Consider the following 25,707-nt stretch of genomic DNA (forward strand, 5'->3'; position numbering starts at 1 on the left):
TCAAAGCGAATGGTGAAATTTTGAGGGTTGCGAAAGACGGCTTATGAAGTAGCCTATATCCTGGAGAAATTTCTTACAATAATAATAATACTGATTCCGTCTCAATAGCGTTAACCTTTATATTGTTTCTCTCAATAAGAACATTTCGTCTCATTCTTAGCTAATTCATGTTGTAATGCTTTCATGGATATGAAAGGAAGAAGTAGGTCGTTATTGCTCAGGTATTTATGTCCAGGATGTTTCACCACTATTACCTGTATAGTACCTTCGTACGTGCTAAGGAAAGACTAAATCTGTAGTACAGGAAATAACACAGCAGGTAAAAAAAAAAACAAGTATACTAGGTTATCACTATATTACCTGAAAATTTTGAATGGGATTAAGGAAATGTGACAAGGTGTTATTCGCCTTCGAGTCTCAACCTTTTGTAGCTGAAGTATACTAGAGGCTCACGCCCTGCGTTAACTTAAGAAAGAAGAGGTGGACAAGTGGAGAAAAGAGACACGTAAACTGATAGTTAGGGAAAGTCCTCATAAACGCAATTCATTTACCCTGGTTCGTCAACGGGTGTTGAATAACCATTTTAGATTCTATTATTTCATTTTATGCTTTTCCATTGAGCCAGACAGTCCACTAACCCGAGGGACTTATGAAATATTATCATCTTGCTGGTACTCTTTTTTTTTTTGTAAAGGACATTAGAAGAGGAAGAATTCTTAATGATTATGTTTCTCTTACGTGGAAGAATGTAATATGAGTAACACGCAAAAAACTCACCATACTTTTGCATTATCTTTCCTTACTTGTGAGTGAAATGACATCAACACGTTCATCTATAATGATGGCATTAATTGTGAAATGATGAAAGACCTACATTATAGGCCCAATTTTTTCTATCGTTTTAACTGCTCGATGGTATTTCCGTAGCCTATATAGTAACATGAAAAGAAAGGGGGGTGGAGGGGACAGGACCTCATCACTAATGTATTAGGTAGCTTCTTAAATTCATCGTATTAATGCTTATCACATTCTTCTTGTCATCCTCAAACATCCTTGACCGTTTGCTTGCGATCGGGACTTGAACTTACCTTGAATGGTTCATTTTTCTCTCTCTCTCTCTCTCGTTATAGTTCTTTATCTACGAAAAGCAATTTCACTATCTTCATTAAGATAGCTTATTGATAACCATAATACTGGTTACAGATAACTTCCAATTGTACTGCATTGACAAGAGTTTTAACAATTAAGATTTTTTCGCTTGAAATAAAGGAAAAAATGATCAATAGGTGCTACAAATATTTTGTACTAGATATGATACTGCAACAGGTAACGGTTCATCGCCCAGAGCAAATACTTCTCTCGCTGCTCTCGCATGCCCTTATAGAACTGAAAGTAGTTGCCAGCGCGTATTTAAAGTCCTATTGTTTACTTCGCTCACCTTTTACAAATGGATTTATGGTAACACTTACATACAAGTAGTTCAGTTATAACTATAAGAATGATAAAAGACATTGAATCTCTACTGTGTAGTATGCATTGTTATAAATCAATAATCAAGTAACTGGCGATTTCTTAAAGAAAACAGCTGAGATGCCTGGAGGCACAAACGCACGCCAACCCTACAGAAGTGCCGTCTCTGTCGGCCCGTCCCGGCAATCATAGTGGTAGTCTTTTGGAAAGTGTGAAGCCCAGACGACGCAATAACGATGTCTGAGGTGAAAGAAGAACTTACGGGCGATATGTTGCCTGGAATCGGGCCTCTGGAGGAAATTTTAACAATTATAGGCCTTTTATACGCAGGGAAGGTAATCATTTATGCGCTGTGGGATCTGTTAATAGGCTTCAGAGCTCATGTTTGGTCCAGGTTGTGGAATAAACGTCTCGTTGAGAATTACGGAAAGTGGGCAGGTGAGTTGAAGTCTCTATCTTTCTTGGTTTCTCTGTCGCCTTTCTCCCGTTTTCTTTTGACTCTTAGTGACGTTAATTGGGCGGAATAGGACCTTATGGTAGTCATCTCATTAGGAATGTAATAGCCGACACACTTGTAAATGGAATAAGCCAACTGGAAATATGCTTGATGGGCTGGAGACTCTCAAATAGGCTGTTTTAACAGCGAGCCAAATATCCAGATGTTCATTTGCATGCGTACCGTTTATTTGCTCAACTCGGCCAGGATGTATGTACTTCAGTCGTTATTCTTGTAACCAGTTACTTGACCTTCCTTAGGTTATCTCTGTAGTTCTAAACTCCTCTTGCCGTAAGACAACTGCAGACCTACTGAACATGAGCAACAGATTGCCAAGGAAAGATAGCGGTTTCTAGAATGTCAGTCAAACCAATGAATCTAGCCGTAGGGGTCATTACCCTCACGATCCGAGGTTAGGCTTAGGCTATCATGGTTGGATATAAAATAATTGCCAATTAGTGTAGATGAACTGCATTTTTTCGTACGATTTATCACGTATTTTGCCAAATAATTATGGTGTGACTCTCACGTGAAACTTATTTTAGGTAGGAATGGTTAAAAAATCCTTAAGCACAAAACAGTCGGAAAATTGTATGGATTGTCTGTAATCAGAACAATAAAAAATTGGTAATTCTACAGAACGGGTTTGCAGGAAGTTTTTTTTATAAATAAGTTGTAAAAATAAAAAACTTTTATAAAAAACTTTTTTATGCTTGTGTGCATATAAATGAGGAGGCCCTTAAAATCTTGCTGAGTACGTTAAACTTCACACAATGCCCCTCCCCTACTATACCCAATAATTCTGGGGGTTCCCAGTGAGATTTCAGTGTGTTCGGGGGCAGGCGACCAATGTAGAAGACAGTACAAGGAACAAGACAGAAAAGTAGGAAATGCATAGATCATAATTAGTCAAAAAATGTGTAACTCCTTTGTCAACAGAAGTCACCCAAGAATTTATAAAGCATGAAAATATAATCAAGACAATTACAGGAATTCATCCTAATCTAGGACACCAAATCCTTGCCTTGTGTGGGGTGGGTTGGGGTAGGGGTTGTGTGTAGCCCCTTTGACCCCCCCAAACTTGACCCAGAATACTATAAATTAAAGAGTAAAGTACACTATACATCCTAACTCAACTTTTCCTAACATAAACTAGCCTAACATAGGTATATATATGTATATATATATATATATATATATATATATATATATATATATATATATATATATATGTAAACCAACCATTTCCCAAGGAATTAAATGTGAAATTAATACCAACCATATGGAAAACTGTCGGAAAAACATATTATATTTTTCATATCATTTACTTCTTTAGTAAAATCGGTAGAACTAGGTAGTAGCTCCACGTAAAATCATTTATTACTTTAGGAAAAGTCAAGTAAAATCTTAAACAAATCCAAATACAGTATTTTCTTATGAAGTTGGTCGAAATGGTATTTAAAATGTTCAGAAATAGGTAGCCTATTTTACATTTCAAATCACTTACCTCCTAAGTGGGCTAGCAATTTTTCTAGCTTGCAGATGTCAAACTGGTTAGAAACAGGTCATTTTCCTTTTCAGTTGTAGTTTTGTCCAAATAAAACTTGACAGTGTAATTTTCCATTTACAACAAATTTGCAGCAGGACACAAAAATCTCTCAAATTTGCAAGGTTGGAGTAGTGTTGTGAGATGTTACTGAAGCTGTAGGATAAGCCATAGTTAATGCATGACTAACTAATAAAGAAATACTTATCTGTTGAATCAGAAGAAATATGATCTTGCTTTTTACCAATGTTGATTGCCTGGTGAGACATTATTGGTCAGTTGATTAAAAAATCTCAAAGCCAATTAGTCAAGGGCCTAACGATGACATACTAGAACTACATGCTAGAGAGTAAAAAGTGGGCAGTACATTTGATAACCCAGTGGGCAGCAAAGTGTCAAATTATAAACTGACTTGGAAAAAACATGACTTTTTATGACAAGCGTTTTGCTATTGATTTTGGAAGTATCCTGTATTGTACATACTAGTTTTTATAAAATTACAGCACTTCAATATTATTACATCCACTGCATTGCTGTTAAACTTGATGCCTTCTTATGGACCTGTTCTTTAGCATTACCAAAGTATTAGTCATGAAGATACACCACTATTGACACTGCTTAAGCATTTTGGGTCTTTTATGCCTGATCCTCCCCCCCGAACCTTATTGGTTCTATTATGCTTAATCCCCCCCCCACTTCGTACAGTATTTGTCTTACTTTTTTAGTTTTCTATAAAAGGAAACTATTTGTCTGTCCATTTGCATTTTTCTCTCTGCCCTCAGATCTTACAAACTAGGCTACTGAGGCTAGAGGGCTGCAAATTGATATGTTGATCATCCACCCTCCAATCATCAAACATACCAAATTGCAGCCCTCTGGCCTCAGTAATTTTTATTTTACTTAAGGTTAAAGTTAGCCATGATCTAAAGTGGTGCATACAACACAGGTCACCACCGGGCCGTGGCTGAAAGTTTCATGGGCTGTGGCTGAGAGTTTCATGCAGCATTATACACTGTACAAAATACTTAATCGCAGCAAAGAAACTAAGGCACATTTTTACTGGTTTTTTATTTTTCGTGGTTTTGCAGCCTTAGGGTTGTATGCACATGGAAGTGGGTTGTCCACACACACTCATGCTTGTGAGAAGCCTTGTTGCAAAGGCAGTTGACTTCCCCTGTGATGCCATCTGCTCCAAGTATATCAACGTAGTCTCTGGAATATCTGAACGCATTGAAGCCTACCTTAGGTTTTCTTGGTGACCTTTCATTTACCTTGTTGTTGGATCACTTAGTTACAGCAAAGGGGTCTTCTGTTCCTGGTATTATTGCTGCTTATGCGCTTTTGGTCAACATTGTTGATCCTCCTATTGCAGTAGTAGGGCCTGTGGGAGAAACCTCTATAGTTCCTCTTGTTCCTGGTACTACTGACCTTTTTGGGCAACTTGCCCTCTTCGATGATGTCCTCAGGCATTGCAGGAGAGGAGAGTGAGACTTGTGATCAGGGTTAGGAGAAGAAGCAGAAGCGTACGTCTTACTCCTTGGGGAATGGACTGCTTTTGGATTTACTACACTTTTGAAGAGTAAGATTGAGTGATCCGAAGAGAAAAGTTGCATTTCAGTAGCTGAGACACTATGTAGCATCCATTGAAGTATTTTGGGGCTTCTAATGGGACTTTAGCCAAGCCTTTGCAGATGGGTATCCTTGCAATGTTAGGCTACGTGGAAACATAGTTATCCATGAAACCTCAGTAAAGAGATAACCTCCTCCTTCCTTAAGAAAGGTCTTTGTGTCTTCACAGCCTGTTTTGCCACCCTCTCAGACTCAGCCCCAAAAGGGAGGCAAGGGATTGAGAAGGGAGGGGGATGCAGTGAATCCCTTTTTCACCTACTATAAGTTGTTGGATACTTATTATGCCTTGGGTAGTTTGTATCCCTCGTTGTGGAATCAGTGCAGAAGCACACAAAGCATATTTTAAAAATAATTTATTAGTTTTATACCATTATTGTTGAAGCAAACCACTTAGTATTTTGTGATCTCCCTACCAATCTATCCAACATTATATAAAGGACCGTCCATCCAACAGTATATAAAGGACCACAGTGAGAAATTCTGGTGGTTGGGTTGGGGAAGATAACTGAGTGAATGGTAATAATAGCATTGATGTAACATGCTCATCCTACAAGAGAAGCACTGTGAAATAATAATATATACTATGCCTGCATGCTTTTATTATCAAAAAGAAAATGAGATAATGTAGCCACCCTAGCCAAAAAGTGTGGCAATAACAACTCAAGGTGTAAATCCTACCCTAACCTAGACTGAAGCATCTGGTGTGGCAAAAAACACATACACACACACACCCCATTAACTTTTTATCTAAGTTTTGTAGAATGGTTTTGTGACATTTTAGAGTTTTGAATGCTTCTCAGCTGGGTGTTGCTAACATTTACTAAATCAACTTTCTATAACAGACCCCCGCACATCACCAACTGATGGTTCATGGTACATACTTAATTTATATTCTTCAGTTAATTGTACAGTAATTTGCAATGGTGACAGATTTCTCACTTCCCATGAAGGTTATATCTAGTAAAGAGAGGATTTCAGGGTAAATATTGACAATTACCATCGAATAACAATTATTTTCTTCATGATACTGCTTTTGTCCTTTCTTTGAGCACTACCATTTTAAAGTGTTGGAGGGATCTGAAAATATTTGCTAACGCTAACTTTTGAGACTTTAGTGACTTCCTGTGCTAAAACTGTTATGTAACTCAGCCTGTGGGATCATATTATGGGCCGAGCAAAATACTGGTAGGCTAGGCATTAGATACCTATTGCACTTGCAGCATTAATGTAAAAAGCCACCAGAGACCTCTGAGAATACCCACAATATTTTACGATAATCACGGTGTATTCCATAAGGAAAAACACTTCAATTGTAGTGTGTCCAACGATGATATTTAATTCCATCTTGGCAAAAATCAGTGTTAATATAAACCTAGAAATATACGGTAACCCACCACTTACTGTGAATGGTAGCTGGCATTCCATAATGTATACCTTGAAGTATTTTGTCAACTCAAAAGCTCCCATTTTGAGTAGAGCCACCATTTTAGCCTAAGAAAATGTGACTGCTCAGACTAGCATAGATTCATTGTTGTTCAGCACAGCATAACTTATTTACCAGATATACTGCATTAATTGACAGTAAAGTTATCATTTATCACCATTAGGAGGTAGTTTATGGTATCATTTGAAAAAGTTCTCATCAGTTTTTACTTGACGTGACTTATCATTAATCACTTACCTCCAGCAAGCTTATTGCGAGTATTCAGACATTGTAATAATGTGGTAGCCTTGTCCACAGAAAGTCCTTGTCTTGGCTGATGATGTGGTTTTGACCAGTACTGTACATAAATGATACTAACTGGCATCTGTTACTCTCTTGCTTTTGATAACATAGATTGGGATTGACCAGTAGTGGTTATTGTTAAATAATAGGATTATGGATTAGTTATGAGGGAATCATCCATCACAGTCATTATTTTAATAATAATCATATTGATATTATTAACTGCTTCAGAGGACAGGGTACTGTGTTTAGAATCGTTCAGTTAGAACAGGATTAAAAATTGTTGGTACAGTACTTGAAAAAATTTTTAAATATAAATATGTATAAACTATGGAACAGGAGCAATGCATTTGGAAGCAGAATTGCTGTAAAAACTCAGAACTTAGACTAATTACACCAGATGTTGTGTCATAGTAAAATTTAGTACTCAAACATCATTCAGTTTCCTATTTCTTGAGATATTGACTTTTGTCTGACAGTTAAAAACTTAGGTCAGGTAGAGTACCCTGGAATTGCCTTGGAGATGCATTATTTCTTGGCTAGAGCTGCCAGTTCACTCTTAGACTAATGTTAAGGACCTGACAAGAACAAAGAATACTGTACATCACCAAATCCTGCGAAAAAACGATGAAAAACTCCAAACAAAGCTGCCACAAACATTAGATGTTACGTCTAAAGCCAGCAGAAAAGAAGGGAGCTCCTCTTTGTTGTTGTTCCTGTTGTTTCCTGATAGTGGGCATCACTACTGCGAACTTCAAATTTTAGCTGCTGCGTGAGTAGCAAAGTATAGCTATGTAATTACTGGGTAAGTTACTTACCAGTGTATGAAATCACAAAATATTTCATGATATAGTAATGTTATCTCTTATCTGATAAACAAAATCTGTACAGCCAGTCTTCTTCAATCTTACACTTTATTAAACTGTGTGAAGAATAGATAAATATAAAGCTAACAGGAACTACAAAAAACCTAGATAACCTGCTTTCCAAGTAAAGACCAGATCTTTTTCTAAAAGGCCACACAATAATATTTTGGAACTTTAGGATATCCTTTGGGAAAGTATATTTGGTGCTGCTTAAAACAACATTATCCTGTATGATACTGACCAAGGGATAGGTGTAGTTCCTTTATGAAGATATGCAGAATAATTTCCAAAGCATTTATCAAAGAGATTTGAACGTCAACATCATGCAATTACTATACAGTACTCAATACATATGGCTGTGCCTTGAAGCACACCATTACAGTACATATACAGTGTACTGTAATGATGTGCTTCAAGGAATGTAAAGGTGGGATGAAAATCAGTGGAAGGTTTTGAAATCTCATTTGGAGGAATTAGACAGGGATAGGAAGAGGAAGGCAGCTTCTAGAGCCAAGAGTAGGGCTCATAGTTTAGAACCTGTTACTATTCTTTCTGTTGATAACCCCAGTCCCAACAGTAACATTCCTTCTTTTCCCCAGCTTTAGCCTTATTCCCCATCCTTAGTCCTCCTAATATTTTGCCATTAAATATTTTACCCAGTTCCCATGCTTCAGAACCCGATGCCATTGCCAGCCTTGAGAGTAAGTTTAACTGTAAACAGGAGGCGTTCTTGGCACACTAAGGATGAATCTCACCCTCTCAAGAGGCATCATGCCAGTGAGATTTCTTCCGTTCCGTCGAAGCGGACTAGAGAGCCGTTCCTCAGCCCTCAGCCAGGCTGCAGTGCATGGCGCAGCCCAGGCTGCTCTTCACCTGAGTGTTCCCATTCACAGCGCCAGTTTTTGGTGCCCAAACGCCCTTCTGCTAGCAAACGATATTCATCTTTGTTCAGGCTCCCACGCGAGCACTAAGTGTATTCTCCTGAGTGTTAATCGGTGTTTTCTGTCACCAGACGCCCAAATCTGACTCCTGAGGGCCCGGTACCTGCCTCTTGCCAGCTCGACACCAGCTGTTAAGTGTCCAGTGCCAGTTGAGCGCCCAGCGCCAACCAAGCACCCTCCTTCTTCGCCTGCACCCGTCACAGAGGATCCATCTTTTACTCATGTAAAGCAACAGTTAGCAGATGTTCTGGTCCTGCTGCAGAAGACAATATACCGAAACCTTCCCAAGATGTATCTTTGTCTCCACTCTCTTCCGTGGAGGAGGAGGTAGTTCAAGAACCTACTCCCTCGGCGAATGCTTTTCTCTTGAGGTATTTCTTTGCAACTTTTCCATTGCATTTCCAGCCAGCTGCTCTAGTTTCTCCTGCCTCTACCTTCCTTATGAGGAATTGGGTAGACTCTATCACTCGTTTCCCCAAGATGGTTCTTTCTTCATCTGTGAGGAAAGCTTTGAAGGAAGTAGAGGATTGGCTTCGCCATGAAGAGAGAGCAGGGGAAGGCTGCCGTAGCTTTTCCTCCAGTGAGGCTTATTGCCAGAAGATACTTATCGTATGCTACGGGAGAAGCACCATCCTTGGGAGGTGCTGCCTTATCCCAAGGTGACTTCTCTAGACTGATCAGCCTTCTCATTGGCTAAGGTTTTCTTTGCCTCCTTGGAGCTGGATCATCTAGTTAAGCACATGTTTAAAGTCCTCGAGGTGTTTAGTTACCTCGACTGGATGATCAGGGCCCTCGCCAGGAAGATAGAGGACTGCGATGTTTTGGCGACAGACCTGTCAGCAGAGTGGCTCTGGCTTTTGTCATGCGCTGATGAAGCCATTCAAGATGGTTCCTCAGAGCTTGCATCTTTCTTCTCCTTTGGAGTCCTGAAGAAAAGGGAGTTGTGGTGCTCCTTCACCACGAATGGAGTGACTTTGGTTCAGAAGTCGGCATTGTTATTCTCTCCCATGGACAAGCAGTACCCGTTTCTGCAGTAGGCTGTGAAGGAGATTGCCACCAATTTTCAGAAGAAATCGACTCAGGATCTTTTGGCCCACTCTTCCAAGCGCCCTAAAGAGTCCTCTACTTTTGCAGTGAAATCTGTCTCCCCTCTTCACCATCAGCCCTTTCGTGGAGGCAGAAAGGGTTTCTCCACCAAACCCCATTCCAAAGTACGATTCACCGCTATGTCTATCAAGAAGACTTCATCCAGACCACCTTCTTCTTCCAAGAAATGACTCATCAACCCTTTTTGGCACCTGTAGGAGCCAGACTCCCCCCTTTTGGGAAAAGTGGAGCTCTGGAGGCATGGAACCTTGGACAATCAAAGTGCTCAAGGAGGGGTACTTTATTCCTTTCAAGGAGTACCCCCCTCTTGTGTCTTGCTGATCGCAGCTATGGTGGAGGAAGTGTTGTCTCTCCTCAAGAAAAGGGCCATAGAAGAAGTAGAAGACCACGCTACCAAAGGCTTTTACAATCACCTGTTTGTAGTCCCCAAGTCTTCGGGAGCTTAGAGACCAGTCCTCAATGTCAGCACTTTGCACTTCTTCATACAGCATTCAACCGGGCAACTGGATGATAACTCTGGATATGCAGGACGTGTATTTCCATATCCCAGTACATTCGGAGTCCAGGAAATACCTAAGATTTGTCCTCGAGGGCAGAGTCTTCCAATTGAGTGCTATGTTGATAACCTTAGCACAAAACAAAGGAAAACAAAAATTAGTCTAGACCAAACCTTGGTCCATTTTAGTTCCATTTTTGGGAAGGAAAATTGGTAAAGATTTCTGATGTTGTAAACAAAAAATATATCATCATTGAGACTCAAGTAACCTGTTGCCAAAGTGATCCAGTAAAGGAAATATCATGCTGAAAAAACCAAAGGAAACAGTTGGCTGGGTGAGTGTGGAAATCACCTCTGAAATTCAGTCTGAAAACATCTGACAGTTATAAACTACTTTAGTGTTAACCAAATGTGATGCCATGAATAAGCTTTCTATATACAGTATTTCTCCGTAAGGAGAGAATCTCAGTATGTACAAACATTATGAAGATGAAAGCCCTAGATCTGAAGAATTTAATGAGGGAACTAAATTCGCTCCTTCAAGACTCCAGGAAATATCCTACCTGGAGTGTTGTATTTCATATATAGTAGTACTTTGTGTCATCCAACAGAGTTAATGAATTGCACACCTCATCAAAGGTGACCCACGCATGGGAATGGTCATCAGTAAGTCCCACTTATGTACCAAATTTCATAAGAAACAATTTGCTATTCTTTGTTCAGCAATGAAATTCAGTAAATGCCTGAAGAGGATGAAATTTTGCAGGCTCTTGTGGTTGCAGTGTCAAAACAAACAGTTTAAAAGTACAGTTTGGGTGTGCCTGTTACCCTTCCTTGCACTTGTAATGGTCACCTCACACTCTCAAATGGCAGTAATAGCTCATTATAAGTGTTTGTAAATTATGAATCATGTTAACTTTTTTTAAGTTTTAAATGTCTTTTGTCTACTGTCTATTTTCAGTTTGTGTACATGGTGCATTTGGTTACTGTAAGCAGTATTTGATTTTATTCTGATTAACATTGGTAATCTTGGTTTAACAGTAATTATTTTTATTCCTGTGCAGTTGTTACTGGAAGTACTGACGGAATTGGAAAAGAGTATGCACGACAGCTGGCAAAGAATGGAATGAATATAGTCCTTATATCCCGAACAATGGAAAAACTGCAGAAAGTATCAGCGGAAATAGGTGAGTCTGATTTTTTCTACTTTTATGAGTAACTTTTAGAACAATATTTACCTTGAAAATAGGCTTAAATATGTCACCTATTTCTGAAATTTGGTGAATTGTATTTTCAATAATGGATTTTTTTTCCCAAATATGGGGAAGACTCATAATAGATGATTACGTAATGTAAAAAAATAAGATTCTGCTGTCATATGCATAAGTAGTAATCTTTTTAAGGAAGCTTTGATTATATAGGGTGTACAACAGGAGAGGATGTGCAACCTTCTGCACTGACAGGAGAGGGTGTTTGTTTTCACAGTTTGTTACAGCAGAGTTGAATTGTGTTGTGAAAGAGGAGAAAGTGGTTATTCTTTTTAAGCTTGTGTATTTTTAGTATTATATATAATTTAGTGATGTTTCATCATCTTGCCTCTTTGCTACTGGATAATTAGCATATGTTGGTTTTCTCTCATCTCTTTTTTTTTGTAACTTGAACAATAGCCCATCTGACTTCTCCTGAAGGCTATAGTGTTGCATCCCCTTTTCATTATACAGTACAGTATGTTAGTCTCTTTCTTTTGCTCTCTTAGATTTTTTCTTTTATTCTTTGGTGAATCTGACTCCATTGATCTCAACCCTTTTTCCAAATGTTTTTTATGGGCTTCAGTGTCACTTTGAATCTTATGCAAGATGTACTGTTTTTCAACTTCCGTATCATAATCTCACTTGTATTAGTGATAGATACTGTATATACATAATATGGAAACATGTCATTGCAGTCTTAGTAACTTGAAAATTAGAACATTAAGGTTGTGTGAATTTTACCCTTCATCATATGTCACTGGTTACTGTATGCAGCTTTGACATTTATATACAGTACTGCAATGTGAATTCCTTGCTTAATGCCAATGCGGCCCCATTTTCTGCAAATACATAAGAGTAGACTTGTCTGTACAGTACAGTACAGGCAGTCCCCGGTTATTGGTGATCCGGTTTTTCTTGGCTTGTCTAGTGACGAAAATCAGTGGTTTTCGGTGCCGATATGCGCCGATTTCTGCTTATCAGCCCAATACTCGCGTATTGGCATTGATACATACCTAACAGAGGCAGCGATAACCAAAAATCGCCAATTTTTGTTTATCGGCAATTTTCGCTTATTGTCATATTTATGATTTATATAGGAATGCTGTACCCCTGTGAATTAAAGTGCCATATTTATGATTTATATAGGAATGCTGTACCCCTGTGAATTAAAAAACTTTACTTGCATGTATATCTACATGCCCAGTCAGGGACTAACAACTGAGTCCTGCATGGGTACTTTGACTTACAAATAATTGGTAGGTCCGTCCACTGCTTCTCACCTGTCAAATGCTGTCTTTCATGGATTTACACTTTCAAGTGGAGTGTGTTTTATTACTCACTCAGTTATTCTTTATGGTATTAGTCTTAGAGCTTGTCTCATTTACATTATCAACTGTAAGGATTTATGCTTATCTAATTTTTGAAAATATCTAGCGTTGTACATTCCTGTATGACATACAAGCAGAGGGTTCTCTTCTGGTTTTTTACTTTGTACTTGTAATTCTGGGTATCTGTGTCTTTTTCAGTGGAAGAATCTGGAGTTGAAATAGAAATTGTGCAAGCTGACTTTTTGGATGGTCGAATTATTTATGATGATATTGCCAAACATCTTGAGAACAAGGAAATAGGAATATTAGGTAAGGATACATACATCTTTAGTTTTACTTTTGTTAAAAGTTTTTACTTTTCTTTTTATGTCATGTCTTTAAACTCTGGTGATTCTGGTAATGTGGTATTGTGTAGCTGTGCATGTGCAATTTATCAAGTTGCATATATATCCAAAGACAAGCTGTTATTATTACTAGTGATTTTCATAAGAGTAACTTAACAAATAATTACATAGTTATTAGTTTCTACTTTACATGGCAGCTCAAGATTTAAAAGTCACAGTAGCGCTCGTTTGTTTTGGGTGCAGGTAGGCTGCCCCGCCCACGTTTGGGGAAGAATAGGTACAACACAGCTAAAGTGCTCAATTCGTTTTTGCCGATCAGTGACTAAACATTGGTTGTTTAGCAGCTCTTAGATTCATTTTTTCACAGTCTGGTTTCCATTTTCTCATCATTTGGTGAAATATTCTGTGTATTTGGTAGCGTGCTAATCTCAGTTAGCTAATGTTCAGGACTTTTCTGATTGTGACTTCCCTATTTTGACTTTATTTTTGACTTATATTTCATACTCTTGCCTCTCTAGTGTAAAATACTGCAGCAAAGGCTGCAAGACCAGACTCACGTCAGCTAAATATGACAGCTACACCATTTGTTGTTCTTGTGACTATTGTAAAGATTGGGACAAAGGAAAATGGAAAATTTTGAATTCTCATTTGGAAAACTTCAGTGTGACAGGCTGAGGAAGGCAACTGTTAGGGCTGAAGCTAGAGCTTCCGCTAGTCAGGATAACTCCAAAAGTAGTTGATGATGTTTAACCTGTCCCTTCAATGCCTGTGATTGCCTTTTCTCCTATCTCCAGTCCTCCGACTTTTCCAGTTACTCCAGTCCCTGGCTCCCATTCTTCCTACCAATGCCATCGCCGCTGAATAATCCTGATGGTTTCCGGTGCTTGGTCTTCAAGACCTAAATTTCATAATCAGTCAATCAACCAGTGCCATTGCCAGCTTAGAATCTCGTGTAGATCAAAAGTTTGATCTTTTGGTGAATACCGTTTCCCAGATTGGGAATTCGGTTAGAGTCCTAATGGACAAGTTTAACAGTGTTAGTGTTGGTGCAAGTACAGTGTCAGTAGAGGGGATGGCTACTTGTCCCACCGATGCTCCTAGACCAAGGTCCCTGTTATACGGAAATCCCAGGACTCAGTGGATAGCCACTGCAAAGGCATCCGATTGAATGTGCATACCTTGTTATGGAGCGACTCGGACTCTCAAGAGGCGAAAAAGTGCAGTAGGCACTTTTCCAGTGTTTCAAGGCCACTGAAAAGGCATACTTCCGCGGTGAACGCCTGTCTGTAAGCAAGCCATGGAGAGGGCTCTTTAGTCCAATACCCTCCTGTAGTTTTTGGGAGCCCCCCCAGTCAGACTGTTCATGCTGCAGTGTCCACTAAGTGCCCAAAGTCCGAATCTTTAGTGTCCAGACCCAGTGTATGATACTCCAGTGTTGATACTCCAGTTTTCGAGCGTACAGTATCCAAGCGCCCATTGTATGGACATCCAGTGTCCGAGCACCCATTGTATAGGCGCCCAGTGTCCAAGCATTCAGTGCTTGACCGCCAGGGGCCTGAGTGTTTAGAGTCCGTGTGCCCAGCATACGAGTGTTCAGTGTCCGATCATCCAGTGCACGAGCACCCATTGTCTGAGCACCCAGATTCCAATCATCCAGTGTATGGGTGCCCAGTGTATGAGCGCCCAATACATGAGCATCCAGTGTCCAAGCACCCAGTGTCTACAAAACACCCAGTTTCAGTGAAGTGTTCGGTGTCTGAGTGCCTGGTGTCCAAGCGCCCAGTGTCCAAGCTCCCTTTTTCAGTGGACCCTTCTTTGAGGCGCGCCCATCAGTAGTCAAGTTTTCGGCACCCCCAGTAGGGCAGGCAGTGTCTAGTTTGACAGGTGCTACTTCTCCTGTGATAGAGGACCCATCTTTGGTGCCAATTCAACATCGGTTGGATAACATCTTGAGCCTCCTTCAGAAGCCTGCTTCGGTGTCACAGGACCCTCTGGACCCTCTTATGTATCCTATTTCCTCAGAAGAGGAAATAGGAGACTGAGATACTTTTTAGTCTGCTACCCGACTTTCTTCACTTCGGCAATTCTGACTTCTCTGGGTTCAGCTTTCTTGATGCGACAGCTTGCAGGAACTTCCAGGATGCCTCAGATGGTGCTTTCCTCTTCCTCTAGGAAAGCTTTGGCCTGCATTGACAGCTGGTTGGTGGAGAAGAGAGGCCTGGGCAAAGCAGTCTTTTGTACACCTTCTCGCCTAATACAACAGATGTGTATGTCGTACTCCACTGGAGAAACTCCTTCCTTGGGAGTTTCTGCCTAACTCAAGGGGACTTTCCAATCTCATCGATGCGACATGTCATTCATTGTTCTCCTCGACCAGGATTTTGTTTACTGCTTCAGAGTTGGATCATCTCCTTAAAGACATCTTCAAGGTCTTCAGGGTGCTGAGTTTCCTTGATTGGACCATAGGAGCTTTGGCCAAAGAGATTGAAGATTGTATCTCTCTGCAAGAGAACTTTGCTGCAGATTGGTTAGGGGTGCATTCATGCACTGACAGAGCAGTTAGAGATGGCGCCCAGGAGCTAGCATCCATTTTTACTACAGGCTTCCTTAAGAAAAGGGATTTATGGTATTCATTCATTCTCTAAGGGAGTCACTCCCTCTCAGAGATCGTCCCTCCTTTTTTGCGCCTTTAGACAAGACTAGTTTGTTCCCTCAGGCGATTTTGGAACGAGTGACAGCTGAACTTCAAAAGAAATCGACTCAAGACCTGCTTGCGCAGTCAAACAAGAGATCTAGAGTCCCAAAACAAGTGCCTTTGACTACTTCTGCTGTTAGGACAGCCTCCCCTCTGGCTCAGCAGCCCTTTCAAGGAGGCAGAGGCTGCTGTCAACCACGGACAAATCTTCGGTCAGTGTGAACTACCAAGAAAGCTACAATTGAGCCTACCACTTGCAAATGAGGATCCTGTCCTCTGTGTCCCTGTGGGAGCAAGGCTCCTCCATTTTTGGAGCAGTTGGAAGGCCAGAAGCATGGAACCTTGGGTTCTGAAAGTTTTGTATCATGGATATGCAATCCCTTTCAGGGAGAAACCTCCATTAGCAACCTCGCCCATCAACTTGACGGTCTACTCAATAGGCTCGGAGAGGTTTTTGGCCCTCTCTTGAGAAGTCTCAGCCCTACACGAGAAACAAGCTGTGGAGGTGGTCAAAGATCTAAGCACAGAGGGGTTCTACAACCGCCTCTTTGTCGTTCCCAAGTCATCGGGAGGATGGAGACTTGTCCTGGAAGCAGTGCTCTGAATTCCATTCAAACAACAAAGTTCAGAATGGAAACGAACCAGTCAGTCCTGTCAGACATCCATCAGGGAGACTAGATGGTGACGATTGACATGCAGGATGCATATTTCCACATTCCAGTACACCCAGACTCCAGGAAGTATCTGAAGTTCGTCTTCCAGTTTTGGGTGCTATGCTTTGGCCTCTCCACAGCCCCTCAAGTTTTCACCCGTGTTCTTGCCCCGCTGGCAAATTGGCTCTATCTGATGGGAATAAATGTATGTTTATACTTAGACGACTGGCTGCTATGCTCCCCCTTGAGAACCCAGTGCATGGAGGACCTTCACCAGGCGCTCCAACTCTCCCAGGATTTGGGGCTTTTAATCATTCTCAAGATATCACAGTTGGTTCTCAGTCAATCGATTCTGTATTTAGGGATGAAGGTAGATTTTCTGAGTTTTCAAGCTTTTCCATCCGATCAAAGGATCCAGAACTGCATCAAGAAAGTCCAAAACTTCATCTCGCGCCTGCCCTGCTCGGCCATCGAGTGAATGAGCCTCTTGGGAACACTATCTTCCATTGAAACCTTTGTACCGTTGGGCAGGTTACACACCAGAGTGTTATAGTTCTTCCTCAGAGCCAGCTGGTGCAGGAAGAACCTCCCGGATTTGTCTGTCTTTCCCATCACTCCCAAAATCAAGGAGAACCTTCGGTGGTGGCTGGCATAAGACGGATTCTTGGTAGGAAAGTCACTGCTCCCTCCGAGCTCCAGCCTAACATATTCAGATGCGTCAGATCTGAGTTAGGGGTTCTTCTTAACAACATGGAAGTATCCAGGACTTGGTCCCCAGCTGAAAGGAACCTACAGATAAACGTGAAGGAGCTGAAGGCAATACATCTAGCTCTTCAGTTCTTCTCAGCAGCAACCTTCAACAAGACGATCACGGTGTAATCGGACAGCATGATCACACTGGCATACATCAGAAATCAAGGGGGAACACATTCCTTTTTGCTTTATGAAGCAGCCAAGGATCTCCTCTTATGGGCACAAGACAACAGTACCTGCATTGTAACCTGATTTATTCAGGGAAAACTGAACGTCCTTGCAGACGAATTCATTCACAGCAAACATGTTCTACCAACAGAGTGGACACTGAATCCACAGGTGTGCACCAACTTGTGGAAACAGTGGGGAAAGGCGTCGATAGACCTGTTTGCAGCATCAAGGAAACTGGTGTCTTCCTCTGTTTTGTTCCCCAGCTCTGGATCCTCAGGCATGGGCGACAGATGCCATGCTGAAAGACTGGTCAAGCCTAGATGTTTACGCCTTTCCCCATTCAGCATGGTGAGAGACTTTAGTGGCTCCCTTTTGGCCACACAAGGAATGGTTCTCGGACCTTCTCGGCCTTCTTGTACATTTCCCAAGGCTGTTACCTCAGAAGTGAAATCTGCTCAAACAGCCTCACTTTCACCACTTTCATCCAGTGTTATCCACTCTCGCTCTGACAGGCTTCAGACTGTCCGAGAGCTTGTCAGAGCGAAAGGTTTTTCAAGAAAAGTTGCAGAAGCAATTGTGAAATGTAGCGCCGATCTTCTGCTGCAGTCTACCAGGCCAAGTGAGCAGTTTTCCGAGGCTGGTTCCAAGAGCATATCTCCTCTTCTAAAACAACTTTAACCCAAATTGCTGACTTTGTACTGATTTTGAGGTCTTCCAAACGACTGGCTACATCCACCATAAAGGGATACAGGGCTATGTTAAATTGTCTTCAAAACATAGGGGAATAGACTTGTCTTGAAATCAAGACATTAGTGATTTGATTAAATCTATTAATACATTTGAACGAGAAATCTTCAACGCTCGCTTGGAATTTGGATGTGGTCCTGAAATGGCTTTTGGGCCCTCCATTCGAACCCTAGGACTCCTCCTCGCTAAGAGATTTAACGAGGAAAACCTTATTTTTAATGGCTCTTGCTACAGCGAAGAGAGTCAGTGAATTACATGCCCTTGATAAGAAGGTAGGTTTTTCTCAAGGGAATGCAGTGTGCTCTCTGACCTTAGGGTTCTTGGCAAAGAATGAAGATCTTTCTAATCCCTGGCCACTTTTGTGTACGGTCAAGAGCTTGACTGATATCCTGAGTCCAACAGATCAGGAGAGAGTACTCTGCCCAGTGAGAGCACTGAAGTGTTACTTGGAGAGAACTAAAAGAATTAAGAGGTTCCTCAAAGGATCTCTGGTGTTCAGTTAAGGATCCAGGACGTCCTTTATCCAAGAATGCCTTATCCTTCTTTTTAAGGACAGTGATTTCTGAATCACTCGGGAGTTCAAGAGAATACTCTACCCTTGTGTAAGGTTAAGGCCCATGAAATAAGGGCAGTCGCCACTTCGTTGTCATTCAAGCGGAATCTCTCTCTCTCTCTCTCTCTCTCTCTCTCTCTCTCTCTCTCTCTCTCTCTCTCTCTCTCTCCACAATCTTGCAGTCCACGTACTGGAGGTGCAAGTGAGTTTTCTCTGTGTATTACCTTCGTGGTATAGAGACAGTGTATGAGAAATGCAGTACATTGGCCCCATTTCTTGCAGCTGGCATGGTATTGGGGAACGAAGGATAGGAAGAATGCCTCTTCCTCTATCTCCTCTCCTTGATAAGGATTGTCGTCTGTCTTTGGGAAGCCTGGGAGCACTGTGTCGTGAGTGCCCACCAGTCATTGATTTTTATGGTGTGGTTGGATTAATTTTAAGGTGGTGTAGGTTAAATTTTTCTGGTCATGTTTTGTTTGTACTGCGGCCAAGGCAAGGGTACACATATATATGTATATATATTTTATTGGATTGTTAGCTTTGGCAACCTGCAATTCACTCCTATGTTGCAAAGCCCCCACTAAAGTAGAGGCAACCCTTGGCTCTACCGCCACACCACTACAGGTCGAGAGGAGCTCCAACCAGAGGCAGAATCTACCTGCCTTAGCTCCCTCACCAGGTAAGGTACAGTATATGTCTACCTATCCCACCTCCTATCAATGTGGGATGCAGCTATGTAATTATTTGGTAAGTTACTTATATAAAAATGACATTCTTATAATAAAATAGTTTTATATACAGTTTACTTTCCAAATAATTACATGATCGGAGCCCTCCCTCCTCCCCTCTCATGGACAGAGGGCATAAACGAATTGATCTCTTATCAGTGTTGTGGGCGGGGCAGCCTACCTACACCCAAAACAAAAGACTGCTACTGCGATTTTTAAATTTTCAGCTGCCGTGTAAAGTAGAAACTAATAACTTGCGTATATAATTATTTGGTAAGTATATATATAAAAACTTTATTTCATTATCATGTTGAACTCCTTGAGCAGTTTTTAGATCATAAATAGTACAGAATTAATGACATAACTTGTTGACAGTAATAGGTACCAGATCCATGAAGTAATTCCTCTTTGCTGTGAAAAATGTCAGGTATGACTTTTTGAAGAGGTTGCTAAAAATATAACAGTTCAAGGAGGCCTTACCATGGTACATATTCTTTATCAATTGCAGATCTTGCTTAGGGAAAATTTGATTAATTGTTATTCAGCTTTGGTTGAAAGTTTTAGGTTTCTCCAAGTTAACTCAGGTTTCCTCTTACAAGAAAATATGACGGAATTTATAAAATCTTATGTTATTGTATATTATTGAAATGAACCCTATCTCTCCATTATATAGCTTTTACTTCCACGCCAGCAGTAGTTCGACATATTGAAAAAAAAAAAAAAAAAGAGAAGACTCGGTTTTCTATGAATATCTGTCCTCTATCCATCTACTTCTCCCACCCCCCACCAGGGGACCAATAGTTACAAACACTCGTAGCCAATCAGTCTATTTCTGTCATTGGTTTCGGTAGGAGTTCGACAGATTGTAGTCAGTTTTCTGTTGGTTTGTTCTTTTATTTTTTGAATATTCATTCAGTAAGAACCTGTAAAGTGAGAGTAGCCGTAATAGGCTTTATTCCAGTTTTATTGGCTCTCATGATATGTTCTTGTGGAGGGAAAGGTTATGATTGGATAACTATATGAGTTGTAGTTGAACAAAATGCAGTAATTGATCGCGAATGGAGAGAGCTTGTTAGGTTGCAGAAACAACTATAGAGGATAATACTAGTAAGACTTAGTTAAATGGATGCATGTCTTGTCTGCTTCCCCATTTAGTAACTGGTTAGGTCCTCTGCTGCATCCCTTTGATCTATTACTAATCCAAATGAGCTTCCCATCGATTCAAGGCATAAGTTTCGCAGTCTTCAGGTTGTTTCCTGTGTTAGAGGAAGGGTCAGTGCCCTGCTTTTTCTTGCCTTGTCCTTGCCACATCCTGTCTTACTTACTCCCTTGTGGACATGTTAGAAAGCAGTGTGGATCTGTGCCCGTTGTCCCCTTCTTCTGTTCGGTTTGGTAGGGCGCCAGGTCCGTCGCTTTAGTGGTGCCAGTTCTAGCTCCAGAATTCGTTCTTTGATAGGATCGCTCAGGTAAGAATAAGAGGAGTCTCCTGACGTTTTTTTTTTTCCCTCTTTAATTTTACCATATTGGATTGGCTTGGTAGCAGTGATGCTTTGTCTGTTTCTGGTAGTATTTAAGCAAGTTAAGCTGCCTTGTTGAGGAAAGTTATCTTTTGCTTTGATCAGTTTCGCTTCAATCTCCTGTAGCTAAGGATTGTTAGTGGTTTAAGGCTAGTACAGTATAAGTACTGTATCAGTTAGGTTCTAGTGGGAAGCCTAGACTGTCTTCAGCAGTTTTGACGCACCAGTAGCATGCATCTAGCACGAATTTGCACCGTTTGCAGCATTCTTGCGCATGCGTGTCTATTGCTTACCCGTAAGCCTGTCCCTTGCCTACCTATAGCTTTTGCCTATCGCGTGCATACCCATGGTTTGTGTGTGTATTGCTTGCTCACCTGTGACTTTTACACCTATGGCTTGCTCTCTTATTGCCTGTGCTTTAGTTTGCACTCACATACCTGTGCCCCTATTGCCTGTACATCTATCACTTATGTGCTTTTTGCTTGCACATCTACTGATTGCTCTCTTATCTTGTATGCTCCTATTGCTTGTGCACGTGTCTCCTGCTCGACTATCACCTGCCTGTAGAGAATCTCGGCATGCGCTGTCGTTTCAGCTTCCATTTAAGTAGGCAGGTAGTTGCCGATAGTAGTCTCAATGTTGTGTTTCAGGGATTTTGACTCCTTTTCCAGTTGCGAGAGTTTCTTTCAGTAACAGTTGGTTACGTTTCGTTTTTTCCTATTCCTTTGTGGTTTAGGAACGTTCTCATTATTGCAAGATTTTCCGGATCAGAATTTCAAACATTTGGTTGAGCCAACAGGTTCCAACCAAATCAATCTTCCTTTTGAGTTGGAGCAAGTGGTTTTGTCGGCGGTAATCAAAGAGGGGTTTTTAACCCTCGGTGAAAGCTATCAGGAATTAGTTCAGTACAATCAACTGTTGCTCTTCCACCATCAAGCGTGGTAGTCTGCCCCAATCTCTCTGGTGTATTTTTGGTAGCTAAGACTTATCCTGCCTTTTCTGTGGTGGGAGGGCAATTGCTTGTGCTTCTGTTGATTGATGAATCAGGTGTTTGATATACAACCAGTGTATAAGTGGTCACAATTTCTTTTTTGAAGAGGTTAATTACTTTCTGTAAGGAGAGGTTAAGGTATGATTTTGTGGAAATAGAACCTTCATTTGAACTGTATTTCATTAGGTGGCTTGTGTATGTTCAAGGCTTTAATGCAGTTCATGTAAAGGGAGTCTCTCCCAAGATTTTTCTTTCTTGCCGCCATATATTGGAGAAAGAGAACTACAGTACTTCATAATCTAAGGGCCTCTTGACAAGTATGGGGATAGGAGAAGGACTAGTCCCTACGTTTGATTTGGAGTTACAGTTATTCTCACTGTTCAAGGTTTTCTGGTTTTCCATCTCTATTTGGCATTTATCGCCACTGATCACTTCTAAGAGGTTTGCAGTCCTTATAGGATTTTTTTTTTTTTTTTTTTTTTTTTTTTAGCAAAGCAGATGTCTTCTCATTAAGGTCATATGAATTTGGGAAAGTTTTTTGACTTGGCAAGAATCAGGTTTGGGTTCTTTCCTGTTACCTGGACAAGGTCAACAGATGGTCTCTTATCAGATTTGATGTTAGTTTAAACCCTCATGGGAAGAAGGATCCAGTCCTTTAGATGCCTCAGTGTAGGTCTGGGAAAATCTAGAATTTTGGGAGTTTAACCAGTATTGGAGGAGGTCTGTTACACCTATAATCCCAAGTTTTTAGCAATTAGAGGAACTTCAAGCAGTGTGTATGTAGAGTAGAGCACAAATAGCAATGTTATCAGACAAACCATATTCCCTTCTTTAGGTATATATATTGATACACGCATGTAGGTATATATACATAATGTTTAGGTTTATATTTATACATTATGTACTCTAAATACTTATGACATCATTAAATATTTTTTATCCAACTAAATAGTCATGTCATTATTGTTTATTCCTTTTACTCAGAATAGGAAAGACCTTTCTTTGGACAGAAGCAGGGAAGTTTGTAGGTTTTCCTTGGGTTGTTCTGGATAGGAACAGTGTGCTAAGGGACCAACTAAACAAGAGGAATAGTATTCTGCCTACAAAATGGCTCAGAATTTTAAACTATGTCAGTTTCTATAAGAACTGGTAAATTTTAATATAGTAATATTCATGACTTGGATCAGAAAGTCACCAATATTTAACTTCCACTTACAGGTCTTCTGACTGATTTGGTGGGCATTTTCAGCAATATTAGTTGGTTATGAAACCTTACATCTCTCATTTTATGATTGGAGGAGAGATACTTATCATGTTTAGAGGGTCCAAGGAATATAGGATGTTCTTATAGTACCTTGGTGTCTTAGGAAGGATTGATTTTGGGTTTTATCACCTCTTTAATATATTTCCTTAGAACTCATTCTTAGTAAAGTTCTTCTAAAACTTCCACTTGCTAAAGTTTTCTAAGCTTCCACATGATTCTGATGTTCACGTTGATACCACAACCATCTTGTGCTAGAGTGAGGTTTGTCTGGTGTGGACTGAGGCTCTATCCTCAAGTTGGCAAGAGGTTCAACTAGTATTAATGTTTTCAGAGGCAGTGGTTAGCTTTTCTCTTCTGGAGTGGGGCTGCAGGTATTTCCTGAGCATGCACCTCTATAGACAACTTCATTAAATTCGTAGTTTCCTAGTTACTCTAAATGCTGTCATTTCCAGCGATTAGAGTTTTTAGGTCTTTGTCTTCCTGTGTTATAGGTAATGCTATACTAGACATTGCTTACAACCTGGACCACAGGAGGTCTTTAGGTTGGGTGTAATTAAGGTGCCTGGTACACCATAACTTTTTGGGAACCTTGATGGGTATAGTTTTTGCCTCCTAAGCTGTTTGAGTCGTAAGTAAAAGCCTCTTGAAGTAATTAAACCCTCTCATGGTATTCCATAGGACCTGTGATATGGTAAGAGAATTACAAGTGTTGTGGAATGCTGGATACTAGTCTTTTGGTCCTGACCTAGGTTGAGAGCAAAGTATCTATTTTGAGGCTTTTTCCCTTATCTAGGTTGTTAAATTCAGCTTGGACCTTATTTAAAGGTATTGTAATGGTTTTGGCACTTTTATGCCATATAGGGCAATTAGAGTGTACTCAGAGTAAGCGTGTTAGAGACGATATTAATCATTTTATGTTTAAGGAGGAGCAAACGCTACTATGTCTAAATGCTCTGCCCTCTTTTCTGTTAGTTGGTCACATTAACACACACAACCTCATCCTGAGTTATTACCTTGCTGGAGGTAATATTTCATTAAGAAAAATTTAGTGGATGTACTTAGTCATTGAGATAAGTAATAGCAATGGAAAGGACTCAACATCTAGAGGTTGACTGTAGACAGTGGGCTGTGGGCATCCCTTGTTATGGAGGGGAGTTGTCTTTTTGCCAAATTTTTGTTCACCAGTGGAATGTCTTCTAGTCTGGGCAGGGACACTAAGCTAGGTTTCAGGAAGTCGTCAATGTGCAGGCAATCCCCAGTTATCGGCGATCCGGTTTTACAGCGCTTGTCTAGTGATGAAAATCAGCGATTTTCAGCGCCGATATGCACCAATTTACACTTATTGGCGCCAATACATACCTAACAGAGGTGCTGAAAATCGTCTATTTTGAGTTATTGGCAATTTTCGCATATCATCATGCCGTCGAAACTGAACCCTCGCTGATAACCGGGGACTGCCTGTATTAGGGTGACTTTGTAAGTTGTCTCTTGGCATTGATTACCCCAGATGACCAGAGAAGGCTGGGTTTCCAGTTTCTCTCATTGGTGGACTCAAGCAACTGAGAGATGAAAGATTTCATCACGATCCCACAAGCTACAGATTATTGCGTGGTATGGTCCATGGTTCTGGTGAGCTTAAGGAGAGATCTCGCAGTAATGCCATTATCAGTGCTGGGAGAATGTAATAATCAATTCTGCCAACACCAATGGTCAGGGTATAAGTCTTGGTCCCTTATAAGGGTTTTTTTCCAGCACCGATACCTCTATCAACATGGTTAGGTTTTTGGTTGTTGCGGAAACAACTTTGTAGCAGTCTTTAAGGCTAAAGAGCCATGTTGGCTTTGTCCATAGGTTTGTCTGAGGATAATGACATCTAGATGTTTTTCAAGGTTTGGGGTTTCCCAAGTCTCTGCTACATACTTGACCTTGGAATCTGTATGCGGTTCTTCATTTCATTTTGTTGACCTTTGAACCATTTAGAACAAGCTCCTTGTAAAGAAGTTTCCATGGAAACTTCACAGTAACCTTAGACAGAGCTAAAGAGTGTGAGACCCACAATCTTAGTTGTATAAGAAAGGCTTTGCTAAAAACAAGGCAATTATCTTTGCCTTATTTTGGGGTAAGTATAATTTTGAGCTAGGCCCTTGCTTACAACAGTATCTTTACGTAGCCTGGAGTCACTAGGGCTTGAGGAACTTGACCCATTGGGGGTCCAGTACTGTCTGTAGGGATTGTTGGAATTGCACTAAAAGGATTAAACCTGATGTAAAGGTTCTGTCTTCAGTGGTATGGAAACTGGAGCTTCCAAAGAGTACAAATGTAATGTCCTTTTCATTAGGTCTTTAGTTAAGGACTTTCATGCTATTTCTATCCTTAATGGAAGGTAAGCCACTGGACATTTGAGCAATGGCTACAACTTTTGAATTTGAAAACGTA

At 40.6% G+C, this 25,707-nt stretch overlaps 1 protein-coding gene across 6 annotated transcripts in view; it reads left to right on the forward strand.

The window, feature by feature from the left end:
• The first annotated feature begins 1,596 nt into the window (after positions 1 to 1,596).
• Positions 1,597 to 25,707, forward strand: part of LOC136829360 (inactive hydroxysteroid dehydrogenase-like protein 1) — a 51,447-nt gene continuing 27,336 nt past the window's right edge. For 2 of the 6 annotated variants that reach the window (XM_067087808.1, XM_067087809.1), the window contains exons 1-3: positions 1,603 to 1,908; positions 11,342 to 11,464; positions 13,054 to 13,164. In XM_067087808.1, coding sequence (XP_066943909.1) covers positions 1,707 to 1,908; positions 11,342 to 11,464; positions 13,054 to 13,164 — 436 coding nt within the window. In that variant the 5' untranslated portion in view covers positions 1,603 to 1,706. Of the gene's footprint in view, positions 1,909 to 2,029; positions 2,177 to 2,308; positions 2,379 to 11,341; positions 11,465 to 13,053; positions 13,165 to 25,707 lie in introns of those variants that run through there. The other 4 variants (XM_067087804.1, XM_067087806.1, XM_067087807.1 and 1 more) reach the window with 4 other exon arrangements.

The sequence above is a fragment of the Macrobrachium rosenbergii genome, chromosome 44 (assembly GCF_040412425.1).
Source record: "Macrobrachium rosenbergii isolate ZJJX-2024 chromosome 44, ASM4041242v1, whole genome shotgun sequence".
In the NCBI taxonomy this organism is placed as follows: domain Eukaryota; kingdom Metazoa; phylum Arthropoda; class Malacostraca; order Decapoda; family Palaemonidae; genus Macrobrachium; species Macrobrachium rosenbergii.